This window comes from Boleophthalmus pectinirostris, unplaced genomic scaffold (assembly GCF_026225935.1).
Source record: "Boleophthalmus pectinirostris isolate CB_2022bp ecotype Guang Dong unplaced genomic scaffold, ASM2622593v1 HiC_scaffold_12, whole genome shotgun sequence".
Lineage (NCBI taxonomy): Eukaryota > Metazoa > Chordata > Actinopteri > Gobiiformes > Gobiidae > Boleophthalmus > Boleophthalmus pectinirostris.
In genome coordinates, this window is record NW_026571018.1 from 18,951,085 (window position 1) to 18,965,025 (window position 13,941).

Here is a 13,941-nt window from a genome sequence, read left to right on the forward strand (position 1 = left end):
GTCAGACGGTTTCCACGAAGTGAAACCGGATGATGAATCAGGCTAACATTTTCCATTGTCTATAAGCAATTTTCTTATCTATGTTATAATGATATTTCCTCAAAAACATACATGGAGATGTGCTTTGTTTCATTCACACATTTAACACACACACCCTGCATATTTAGGCTCAATTCTTCTCTCAAAGAGAAAACACTCTGTTCCACCTTGTTATGTCATGTGATAATACATGAAGTGCTCCACTGTGTTTTTAAACTCCATACACCTTTACTAGAATCATTTGGAAAATTTCAGCTCTGGAATTGCCAATCTCTACTTAACAATAGGTAAAAGGTAGCTGTTAACTTGAAAACTACCACTTCATAAGATCAAAAAGTGGAACAGAGCATTTTGAGCTTTAGAGATGTAGACAGACTAATAATTCAGGATTACTCAAACATGTGTGAATGAAACAAAAAACAACCACAGGTATGTTTTTGATGAGGTAACAACATTATAACACGACTTAAAGCTCACAAGAGTCAATTTTGCGACATAGAGGACCTTTTAAGGAAGTAATTTGGTCTCAAGGTCAGCTATATGAAAATGACTTCTGGGTTGTCCCTATAAAAAAGACAACGCACAAATTATTTTTACAACCTAATTATGGGTCAGGTTATTCTATCTAAAAATAGTAGCCTTCCAGGAAATTAGTGTAATAGTTTCCTGACAAAGCATGGGGATAGCCTAATTGTAACTCGACAAGCTTTTAGTTAAAGATAATGCACACATTAGAAATAAACCGTGCATTTCCCCATCAAGTACCTCTATAAACATGCAAAACAAACGTCTGAATTTTGGGTAGAAACTTTTTGAATGGTGCTGTGGGCGTCTGGTGGTTGCGCTCAGGTGCACGCAGCCAATGAGCGCGCAGGAGGGAGTGCTGAACAGGCGAGAGGCGGTGCAGTATGCGGCCACACGGCTCTCACCTACGGATGGAGATGAACCAGCAGCGGTAGTCGACCAGCAGACACCACCTCGCCGTGTGTTTGTGGATATCTTCAAGGGGGGGACAGGTGGTGACACTGCGCACCGTTTCAAGTCTGCTGTATCCCGGACGCCCTTCGCTGGAATTACCGCCGCGTACCTTCTTACCCTCTCCTCCTCACCTTTACCGCTTCCTGCAATACACGCTGAACTCCTCTACATGCACTTCTTCGACTTGATCAAGTGAACAGCCCGGCTCCAAGATGGAAAATGCGCACACGAAATCAGCGACTGAAGTTTTAGATTACTTCGGGGTGAACGAAAACAACGGGCTGACTCTGGAACAAGTCAAAATTAACCTAGAGAAATTTGGTCCGAACGGTGAGTAGTACTTCTTCCAAGCCAACTTCACTTCTCTACGCTGCTGTGAGGCTGGTCATTGCTTGTACATCGATTAATCTACGATACTACTACTAACTGCGTTGATCTTGTGCGCTTTTATCCAAGTCGTGAGTTGACAAATGAACTGTGCTATTCCCTGAGGCGCGGAGTCAGTGGAAACACCAGTGGCACATTCATTGATGCTTACGACTGTGGCTGTCCATTTTATTTATTATCATTCCGAATAAATCATACAGAAGTCTATATTTGTACTGTATGATTTATAATTTATCCAACCTATGTATGTGTAGGACTCCAACTACAGTTTTTTTCATAATTACACCTTTCCTAAACTGTCACTCAGTGCAACAACACAGAGCCACCATACCAAGTCATTTATGTATCATAATTAAAGCTATATTATGTAACTTTTCTAGTTTGAGGTCCTCCACTTGCCTTTCCTGTAATTTTCCACAATATGGCATTAAATTTAACTTGCATTTATTCATATCAAATGTTTCTATTGCATTGAAAAGCATCCATTCTTACAGTGAGTGGTGTTGCCTCTCCACTGATCTGACTTGTAACTATATAGATAAGATATAGATAAATTTAATGCCCTGCTTGGGAACATGGGAAGCAAAGCAATAAGAAAAGCAATAATATCTCTATGGAGACCATCACATGACAGACCCTTCACTAGAAAAATCTACATAGTGCAGTTTTTAACATGGCTTTATTTATTTATTTATTTTTATAATTACTTTATTAGGGCATCCATGGGTTCCAATCAGGACCTATTTTTTCTCAGTTGAGTAAAAAGTAGACCCTTTCATGCTGTGAATGTTAAATATGGAGTAAAACCATTGACACTTCACCTGAGTATCTGTGGTTTTGTGCATGTGTGTGCTTGAACATGGGCATTCCTGACTGTCACATAGATGCGGAAGTGTACAGCAGCCAACCATGATGAAGCCAGAGATACTGAAACAGGCATTCCTGTACAACCTGTTTTCACTTTCAGCAATTGTAAAGTGTACAGTGTATACTTGTACTCTCAAATTACCACCGAGTACATGCAGGACAATATAAGCCATTATAATGAGTATTATTTTGTACATCAAGAAATAATGGGGCTCTTTTATCATATAATGTACAGTCTACTGTGTTGTCGCAATACTAATATTTCAAACACAATTTAAGTACTAAGATGAGAATAAAAAAATGACTCTAGACAATAGACTGTCATTTTCAACATTTAATCTTCATCCTTTCTTTTTTATTACCATGTAGTGTTATATCTATGTCATCCTTGTAGGTTCCACGTGGTCTTATACTTGTTGTGACACAGCTCAAGATCATTCTAAACTGTTCAGGAAACGTTCATTTCTGTCCTGTGAATGTGACTTGTTCAGTATAGTATGTAGTTTCTGTATTAGTTTCAGTATCACTTCGTATCTGATTTCCGATACTTTTAACAAGGTAATTTCCCACTTTTATCATGTAATGTACTGCGTCTCAATGATGGTGTGTTTTTGACTTGGGACCTGGCTTCACCCAGGTCCACCCACCTCTCCGTGTACTAGCCTGTCATTTGCATGTGTGGCCAAGCTGTGTGCAGTATTGTGCCACTCAAACAGTAGCCCTTTTGTTGTAGCCTGACGCGCTACCCATAGGCTGCTGATGACTTCATGGAAAAAGCAACGTCTTGCAGCAGATAACATCTCTTTTGGTTTTGAGCAGTGCACTTCCTGGCTGCAAGAGCGTGTGCAGATAAGTAGTGAAAGATGGGGATACCCTGCTTTCTTTAAGGGAGCCACTTCACTTGAGTAATAGGCTCTGGTTGATTCTTTTAGGTTTAATGTTGGCTGGATAGAACCTCTCCTCTCTTCTCTATACCTCTGCAGACTTAAGTGCCCTGCAGGATTATAAGATGTGGTGTTTTGTTACAAGCATCCATACAAGCACTGCAGGCAATCGGACAGTTCAGTTCATCACATTGGTTCAGAGCTGCTTTCTGTGCACAGTTGAAAATATTGAAGTAATAACTGTACACTTTATTGGACAGGTCACAGTAGGTCACAGTAACAAATGTTGTGTAACAAAAGTGTGAAATACTGCTAAAATAAATATAGGTGATAAAAAATAATACTGAAACTACCTAAAGTTTACAAAAGAAGCCAGTATTAAACCCTTTTCTTAATGTACATTAAAATATAAAAACGATGGCACAATGAAACACTTCAAAGCAGTTATGTAATGAGTCATAAGTGACACGTATTTGACCCCCTAAAAAGTAACAAAAAGTTCCCCATCAGTGCAAAGAAAATGTAGCCTTTGTCATCTGTTGAACAATATAGAATCAAAGTAGTAATTTATCCTGTAGTCCAGTATTTCTCTTGTCACTGTTACTATTTTGTTTATTTGCAATATACTGCACTGTGGAAAGAAATGCAGTTTGATGCTTCTTTAAGAAAATGTTTAAATCAACATACAGATTTGTGGTCTGCATTTCACAAAGACCCAAATGGACTTAATAATTGGCCTGTTAAGATAACAAATGATGAGTAAATACAGACAATAAACATTAATATTGTAACTAATTTATGCCACTGACACAATAGCCCAAAAGCAGATTTAAACCACAAAAACTATTGAAAATGTATAATACTGTGTTTCCATCTGTAATGAGTTATACAAATTATTACTTTGACCTTTAACAGCTCAAATCTAATCATATAGCCAAAAAATAACCAAAAAATTCCTAGTAGTGCAAAGAAAATGTACACACGATAAATCTATTGTTCCAGCTTTCACATATGAACAATAAGTTGATATAGAAATCATCGTGACAGGCCTACTTACCCCCTATTCACACCAGGAGCTGCAGCAGCGCTTAACGTAGGCGGAGCTGCGCGTACGCGTAAATTTCAAAGTTTCACTTCACACCAGAGCGTGAGAGACGCTCCTGCTACGCAGCCTGCACATCTTCTCACTGTTTTCAGACATCACATTTTGTACTTGCTTTTTATCATTTATTTTATGTTAAAGTGTATTAAGTTAGAATGTGTATTGTGTATTATGAATTAAGTGTACAACTGCAACGCATTTGCGTTTAATGAGGTTTAAATCTATTAGCACGCACACCTCAGTTTTTTTCCCTTAATAAGGTAAAATCACGTATAATTAACATACATTATGAGTGTGATTAAAATCATATGTCCGTCCAGGTAATAAGGCCTATACGTTTATATGTTGATACAGAGTCCTGCACCAATGGATAAGGGAAAATAGTCGCTGAAACGGGCGAGTTTTTACGTTCTGGAATTTTAAGGGCGGATCAGGACTAATTCAGGTCTAAACCATGACTAAACCCGGACTAAATCAGGTCTTAACCAGGTCTAATCTTGGAGAGAGAGAGAGAGAGCGAACCCTGAGCCCCGCGAAGCAGGTGTCCGAAAAGCGCGACGGCTGCACGTACCTCTTCTCCAAGCTCTGCACCGGTCCTTTCGCCCGCGGACACTCGGGGCCACACGGAAGGACCTCCGAGCACATTTCGACAGTGAGTCCTGGTTTAGTCCTGGTTTAGTCCTGGTTTAGTCCTGGTTTAGTCCTGGGTTAGTCCTGAGTTAGTCCTGAGTCCTTGTAGAATTGGTGTCTGACATCGTAAATCACGTGCGCGTTGTTTACATCGCTGTCTTGACTTTGGTTAAATTATTTTGAAAGGGTATCGGAAGTTTATTTTGACACCGCGTGTTTATTTCCTGTCTTTCCCCTGCTAAAAACCTTGGAGACGCACCTTTGACGCTGCAAAATTAGAACTCCAACCTATCTCGAGCAGCGCGTCAGCGTCAGACACTCGTTGGACGCGCGTATGGCACAGACCGGTTAAAATGGAGTTCTAAAGCAGCGCGTCTGCTGCTCGGGTGCTGTGCTGCTGCGCTTACGCGCCGTTGCGCTTTGGTGTGAATTGGGGGTTATTCTATTAAATGTGATATACGGAGCTTCTAACCTGTGAACTTGCATGTCTTTGCGTTGTGGGACTACCATTTAAGGCCATCTCACCGTCAAAGATCTATCGAGTCATTCAAGTCAGTAGTTATTTGTGTGTGTTTTTCCAACATATCATTTATCCATTGTTGGCTGAGTTCTTTGACCTCTGGATACCTTCTGGATTTCCCTAATTGTCTGTGTTGATGAGTGCCACAGCGTTGCTGTTTTTGTCACATCTTTCATAATCAGGGAAACCCAAATGAGCTGTGAACTCTGGTCTTTTTCCATCCTCTGAATAATTAGCTCTCTTCAGTACAACAAAGCTGTCTCTGCTGCTGAGAGGTGATGTCTGCCTGTTCTTTGCACCTTCCATTTATGGTCCATTGGCAGCTCTTTTCTGGCAACTTTCTTCAGATCAGGCTAATTAACTTTTGAAAACAAGAGCTTGGATTTACTAGACAGTTTATCATGGAAACTGTGAAATGGAAGGTAGAGATGTCCGTGTAGCAGACTCTTCGGTTACCAGTTTTCAGCTTTCAGTGAGCAGCGACTGAGTCCAGGGCCGTAGATTTCAAAGGATGTTCATGCTTTGCAAAGGGCACATACTTGCTTTTGGTATCTCTGAAGGTACCAATAATAATCAAAAAGAACAGGTCTGTTGTCTGCACTCTTGTAAATCGTGCTAAATAGCTTATACGAAATGTATTATAAAAGTGATAGCTGTAAAAAGTTTATCAGTTGCGTTATGTTTACACCCAAAACATCAATATTACATCAAATGGCTGTTGTCCTGCACTGCCATCTTATATTTTTGCATTTATGTTTCAACTGGGGTACATACATTTAATATAATTTTAATACAATAAGGAAAGGGTCTGAAATTAAACACAACAGTTTTTGTGTACCCTGGAACCAACACATAGTTTGCATAGTTGTACTGCATTCAAAGTGTTTGTGTGTTTTTACATCTTCAGTTTATATTTGAGCAGTCATATTCATATATATGCATAATATAAATCACATTTATCTCCTAATCCCATTTCTCAATCATCTTTCTTGTTTCCTGGGAATCTGAGGGCGGGTGTTGTCTTTTGTCACTGATGCAGCTCTAAACATGTCTGACTGTGTTCTGGGACATTACTGATTCCATCATCGGAAAACTATGCAATATTATTATTATTCTGAGTTACTATGCAGTGTTTGGGCCACACATAACTGTTACTACTTCCCCTGCAGGAACTGGCTCTCAACTCTGTATCTCTTCCTGTTCTGCAACTTGACATAACCGCAGCGTGTCCGCATGGTGTATTTTTCAAGATGGTTTCCTGCGATTTCCTCACGCATGGGGCTTCCACTTTGAAATTCACTTAACCCTTTATTTCACTTCACTCTGAAAGAAGGTTCAGTTATAGAAAAGTTATTTGTCGTCCTTTGGGTGGTTGAGTCACTTCCTTATTCTAGTTTACTTTGTGTGTGTGGGCGGGTGTTTATCACATTGTGGGGACTAAGATCTGTATACTCACTGTTTTTATGTGGACATACCTCTCCTATGGGGACAAAAAGCAGGTTGCAATACATGCACATCCATCCATGTCTGGTCCAAAGACAAAAAATGTGCAAAAGAAAAAAACAGGTCATGTCTGAAGAAGGACTTGACCCCAAAACATCACCTTGTGGTGTCATTAAAATACAAATTTGTGAGCTCCAAAGAACTGCACTTCGGATCTGGTCCTTTGATAATTATGTAAATTCATAATTATTAGATAATCAACATGGTTTAAAAGTTAAGTTTAACGTTTGAAGTTGAGACTTGGGGTTAAATTTAGGATCAGTCTCCAGGAAATGACTGAAGTTAATGCTTTGTCCTCAAGAAGCATGAAGCCCAACATGTGTGTGTGTTGAGTTCTTGTCCCGGTGGCGTTCTGAGGAGCTGACGTCCTGTTGGAGCTTGTCCCTGTCTCCTCTTACCTCACTGCTAAAAGTTATATCTAAGTAAGTTCAAAATATTCAAATGAAGAAGATTGAACTTGATTTGAACAGATTTCACTTAACAAATAAAATGATCTACCAATAGAATAAGCTTTTTTTTCTGAATTCAAACATATGATTTAGTTTCTTATTTGAAGTACAAAGAGTTTTTGCTTTTGTTATTTTTAGTGTAACTGGGTGTACTTCCTAATTCAACTACAGAAAGACTAGTTCCATTGGTAGATAATTGTATTTGTCTTGTGAAATTCACTCTAATCAAGTTTTTGTAGTGCTCCAGTCTCTGCGCCTGTCACATATTATCAACCATGTGCTTTGAAGGATCACAACCTAACATGGACTTGGGCTGGAACAATCTGTGATCTTTTTTTAAAAACAAGACCAGCTAAATAATGTTTACAATAATGACTGTGACACAAATTCATAATACACATCTCAGCACTCCAAACTAGGCCTCATTCAAAACTTGGAATTGTGATCCTAAATATGCAGGGTTTGTGTATTAAATATGTGTGAATGAAACAAAACGCAACTCCAGGTATGTTTGTGATGAGGAAACAACATTATAACATAGATCAGAAAAGATCGATACGTGGGCTCTTTAATTCAAAGAGAAATATTCTGCAGTGAAGCAGATAAAGGCACTTGTGCACTTTTGTATTTACTAACACACATAAATTACTGAAATGTCAGAAAGGAACAATCAATTTACTTCAGTACCTCTCTGACATCATTTGAGCTGTGTGAAGTTATACTGTACCAGCTTGTGATTGGTCAGAAGTGTTGCTCTGATTTCTAAATGAGGAATAAACTATAAATAGCCTTGTGTTAGCACAGATTTCACTGGGCTGTTTGGGGAGTTGCAGAGTTTTTTTACTGTTTGGTGCATCTTCTCTGTTTATTTCATTTTTGACCTTCAAAACAAAGGCATCAGATTTCTGGTGCTGTGCCTCTTTTGGGATACATTTACAACTTTTGAAATTCCACTAAAAATGACAAGGTTTCCATCCATGGAAAATAAGTAATTTACCCTGTGAAAATATCCACTGAACAAAGTTAATTTGATTTCTCTATCTAACTTTACCAGAAGCAATCAGCCTCTCATGACTCACAGAGATGGAAGATTTGGGCACCATCACTATGGAGATTGCTTATCTTCGAACAGTTTATCAAATAAAGTTGTAAAAATAAAGGCTGGCCTAAGCAGCTTCCCATCTCTATCATCTTCAGCACGATCATGCCTCATCCCTGTATCCACATATGAATGCTTATTTTGCTTCATTATTTCTTTCTGATAGTGTAACACACAGTTTTCACTTTTGCTATGTGCTCCTGGTGCACTCTGGCGCAACTATCTGCAGAAAGATCACATGACCTCATCTGAGAGGGGAAACCCTCCTCTGACGTTGAGATGATGAGAGGCGCCCCGAGCTCTGCTGTGCTCTGTGCTCAGATAATGACTGACAGAGAACATTCAGAATCTTTAATTCACATTTCATATGGTTAATGCGTTCCAACCTTTTACAGTGAGGAATGCATTACTGAAGATACAGTATGTCATTAGAGGCTCTTGTTACTGTATATTTAGGCCTCCTTTAAATCCTTTCATTGAGCAGGAGCCACTTAGAGCTGAATCTTCTCCTTCAGACTTTGCACACTGCTGTTTGGTGTTGGCTTCTGTTGTGTGTGTGTGAGATGTGTGTGTTGTTGTCACAAGCTCTGCAGCCCTTTGTCTGATTATGTTTTGCCATATTAAGGTCCTGCAGATTGCATAAGAATTACTCTTTGTTCATTTAATAGACACTGCAGTGTTGTTGTTCAGGAGACAAGTTTCCAGGGCAAGTGCTGCAAACTTTTTCGTGTTAGTAGTTTACACAAAAGATCTTGAACTTGTTCTTTTCATACTCAGATAAGGCCTTATAAGATAATGAATACTGTCCCTTTCTGTAAAAATGTACACCTCAGCAGTTTATTTCCAGCTGCACAGACACCCGGACAGTTTCCTGTTCCTGATTGTGGATGCTGCGCCCCGTTGTTGTTGGCAACAGTCTCCAGGAAGTGTCTCCCTTCTGCCCTGTGCTGCTGTGCGTAAACAAGGCTTTTATTCTTTGTCTGGCCCCTGGAGCGGGAGGTGGTGTGGGGACACAGTGGGAGAGCTGAAGTCAGTACTCAGGAATGTGCCTGGGCAAGCCTGCAGCTGACACAGGCCAGATGACTGTGAGGGAATCCTTGGCAGGGGGAAGCCGGGGAACCCCACTCTGCACTGCGGCCCTCTCTGCTCCCTCTGTCCACCAGAGCCTGTGTTTGTCTGCAGCATATGAGCCACTGCCAGACTGTCTGCCATAAAAACATTATACAACCTGAGAGGCACAGTAATGGGAAAACAGGCTTTTGTCAGGCTGCTGCAGTGTGGAAACAGGAATACTCACTTTGGAGTTCACCACACATCTGAAGAACAGGTTTGTGCTGAGGTCTGTGCTGAGGTCTGTGCTGGGGGACAGGTCTGTAGTGAGCAGTGCAGCTGAATGTCCCCTGCATTTGTGACCGTGTCCGAGCTGACGGCAGCTGAGTGAAGCAGTGCTTGCGATGAGTCATCAGATATTAATATCAGGGGAGGACACGTACTGTCTTCACAGTGGGGTGTTGACAGAGCTTTGACTTGTAGCCTTATTATGCCTTGTACAGCAGCAGTCAGCTCAGCTCTAGCTAATTGTAAATTGCTACACACAAATCAAAGGTTCCCTTAGATGATTTTATCTTTATGTGAAATATAAACCCACCGATATTGAGTCATGACCACATAAACCTCAACGGCAGTCCTCTATAACCAATATGTCATGTTTCCCCTTTGCAGTATGTAAGCGAGCAGTATGGTTTGTGTTTGGCCTCTAACACATGGCCCCACTTCCTCCTCCTCGGGGCTGGTTTGGTCCTTGTAGAGGCTCTGCTTAAAACCTGCTGAGGGATTTCCTGTGCTCCGAGTGATGATGTCATTGTGTCCCGGTGGTGCCTCCTCCTCTGATTTCCCCTGTCATTAGGCCCGGGCTCTGTACGATGATTACATGAGCGTTATGATTGCTGCGGAGCTGTTTGCCGAAATAGACCTCTTCTGTGCACTGGTGCGTTGGTCTTGACACATGCCATGACTAAGTGCTGCTCATTGTGGTGACATCCATCAAACGCACTTGTCACTGCAGTGTTTTTCTAAACACTAATGTGCTCCTACTTCACTGCTGTACTCGTCTGTGTTTACAGTCTTGACAGGTTTTGTTAATCAAATGTTAATCAAATGAAAGAAGACTAAACTCTGCAGTTTAGGCTACAGCCTTATAGTTTTTTAGAAAACATCTCGTGTAGTTTGCCTATGAAGTAATTATACACATCCTGTTTTTTATTTTGGCATTTCCCCATTCTTATTTACGGTGACAACTTAGCCTAGAGGAAACGCAAAAATGATTATTAAATAATGACAACCCGCGGGTTTGTTGTGGTTTTAGCCACTTCTAAAGGAAGTAAAAACTGCAATCTAAGTGGTGAACTAGTGCGCTAATAACAAAGCCGATGGCTGTATGATGAATAACATCTTCAGGCTTACTTTTTCCTGTGGAGCCGACACAAGACTCCAAAGTCTAAGATCAGAAGAACTGTAGATTTGTTGGCTGTTTTACAGTATGTGCATCCCTAATTCAATGTTGTCTAATTCAAAACTTCATAACCTCCCATTCACATTTCAACAAAGTCATGTAATGCTTATTTTGGCTGTAATCAAACTACCTTTTTTTTTTTTTTTTTTAAATCACATTTCTTTCTATTTATATGACACAAAGAAGAAATGTTAAACTGCAGAATTATATAATCTATAATTGATCTTTGTTTTCACCTCAGTCAGTATTAGAGCCCGACCGATATGGATTTTGCTGTGGCCGATATGAAACCGATATAATGGAAGTTGGAGCTGCCGATAGCCGATATAATCACCGATATATTTAGTGATGTAAAAATTCACTGTAAATGTTGAATTGTTTAAAAAACTTAGGTTTGGCTCTGGTGGATTTTAAATTGGGTTTATTTAGGAAACATTTATTGTTATTCTGCCTCTTTACATCATATTTACAGACAGTAGGTTGGCTTAATGGCATTTTTGCATCACATTCTAGACACTAGTGATGGGTATTCCAGTTCTTTTTAGAGAACCGGCTCTTTTGACTCGGCTCACTAAAAGCTGCAGGTTCTTTTCGCTCCCAAGCGGCTCTTCAGATTGTTTTGTTGCAAGCAGGTCTAAAGCACGACTGAAGCAGGACTGAACCAGGACTGAAAAAGGACTACACCGGGACTTATTTATTTTATGCTAAACTACAGCCAACTATGCTCGTTTTTTTGTTTTTTAATCCTACGTACACGCAAATTTCTCAAAGTTTCGTTTTTAGCCGCTGCCGCTGTCAAACCACGAGTCTGCACGCGGCGTGAAGAGAAAAAAAGTGAGAGAAAGAGAAAACACGGGTCCCAGTAAGGATCAGGCCCTCGTTGTTCGCTTCAAAGAGCCGGTTCTAAGAGTCATTTCGTTCGCGACGGACCCATAACTAGTAAAGAAAGTAGCGCTATTAGCCTTTAGCCGTAAATGCTGCGCGCCGCGGTAATTAATTATATGCGCAAATGTCATAATTCACACGTCTATTCACAGCTCATTTACATATCAGTGCAGGTCCAGTAACAAATATACGGCCAATATAGTCACTTTAGAACAGACCAATAGAAAGCAGCCTGTTTATGTGCGGGAGCTACAGCAGCTAACCCATAACAAATGACCAAAACTAGCTTCAGAGTCGACATATTTCCAACACTCACCGCTCACACAGGCTCCTCCTCACATCACAAATCTGCACTAATAAATGTCCTTTTAATTCAGACTCAAACCGACTGTCCGTAAAAAGAATATAATCTCAGTGTTTGGATCTGTGTCTGCAGGTGTAAACAAACGCACTTGAGTGACACGACTCTGTGGTGTGTTCAGGGACAGTATGGACACACACACAGACAAATGACTCCGTAGATAAATACTGATGTGGAGCCACATATTAGGGCATTTATCGGTCTGTAAATTGGATTAAATGAACATAATGTAGAGAGTCTAAGATTTTTAACGACGTATCACATGCCCACGTGAAATATCGGCCCCTGTCAGCCTCCAGGTGCCCATATCGGCCGATAATATCGGCCAACCGATATATCGGTCACGTTCTAGTCAGAATATTCTAACATTTTAGCATTCATTCACTTGACTTCAAAGATTTATCTGCCCATGCATCCTATTATTGCTGTATCTTTGTTTATATTGACCAACTGTTTGCGATTTGCTTGAATGTCTTATCAAACACAGTCTAATCAAACCAAACCGATGACTCACCAAGCCTCTTAATAGTGTGTTTGTTCATGCGTCCCAGTTCAAATATATTAACTGCTCTTTCTCTATCCCCCATGCCCCGCCTCTTGGTGATTCCTGGATTCTCCACAGAGCTCCCAGCTGAAGAAGGTAAATATTGATTTTTCCACTGTTCTACTGCCCCTTCTTTTAAACTACATGCATAAATATCTTTACCATGATCCCTTTGTCTGTGTTTGCTGAGGAGTAAATTTAGGGAGTGGACACCGCTTTGTTGGTGCAGTGTTAAGAGATCAGCAACACCTATTTTTATTCCATGAGCACATTTTTAAAAAAATGTATTTTTCTTTAGGAAATATATTGATACAGCAGCCCACAATAACTGTATTGCCAAATTTAGTATCACAATATATCAGTATTTTCGTATTTTTGCACACGCCTACAGGTAGACATACTTTATACAATGTGATGACTGTTGTTCTTTGCATATTACAGGGAAATCCTTGTGGGAGCTGGTGGTGGAGCAGTTTGAAGATCTCCTGGTCAGAATACTGCTGCTGGCTGCATGTGTCTCCTTTGTAAGTCCAGCACACATTAAACAACAAAACAATAGGTCTGCGCAATGTCCAAGAACATTGCAAAATATTTCCTAGAATATTTACATTATTGCAATTTGTTTTGCAATATTTTTTGACACACACTGAAATGATGAGGAATTTTTTCAGTGTTTTCCAAAAAAAAAAAAAAAAAAAAAAAAAAAAAAAACACAGTATATTTCTGCCAGCTCAAAATTGTTGGTATTGCATTATATTTAGTTATTGTATTTATTTAGTAGTTATTGTGTAATATTGCAATATAATCTTAAGTATCCAATGGTAAATTTACCTACTAAACTTTCATTTCACAATAGCCAAAAATAATGACTTGATCACAATTAAAGTTTTTTTAAAGTCCAAAACTAGACTAATACAATTAAAATAGTAATGACGATTTTAATAGCAGTTAACCAATACAAACCTTTACAGAGCCCAGTTTAAAATTTTAGCTAATTTAGCTCTAAACTTGAGTTCACTATGCTTTGTTTTGACTTGAGTAAGGCAAGTATAGATCAGTATAGAAGTAGAAAGAGAGTAAAATTGTTAGTTACATTTCTTTCCTAAATCCATCATATGAATTCTCAAATATTCCCCCAGAGATCTCCAGCCCAAATTGCCCAGGAAATTGACACTTAAGTC

General features: G+C 39.7%; 1 protein-coding gene across 1 annotated transcript in view; it reads left to right on the top strand.

Moving 5' to 3' along the window:
* The first annotated feature begins 944 nt into the window (after positions 1–944).
* atp2a3 (ATPase sarcoplasmic/endoplasmic reticulum Ca2+ transporting 3) overlaps positions 945–13,941 on the top strand; it is a 56,626-nt gene continuing 43,629 nt past the window's right edge. The window contains exons 1-3 of the mRNA XM_055148217.1: positions 945–1,347; positions 12,839–12,856; positions 13,202–13,284. Of these exons, the coding sequence (XP_055004192.1) occupies positions 1,230–1,347; positions 12,839–12,856; positions 13,202–13,284 (219 nt within the window). The 5' untranslated portion in view covers positions 945–1,229. The remainder of the gene's footprint in view (positions 1,348–12,838; positions 12,857–13,201; positions 13,285–13,941) is intronic.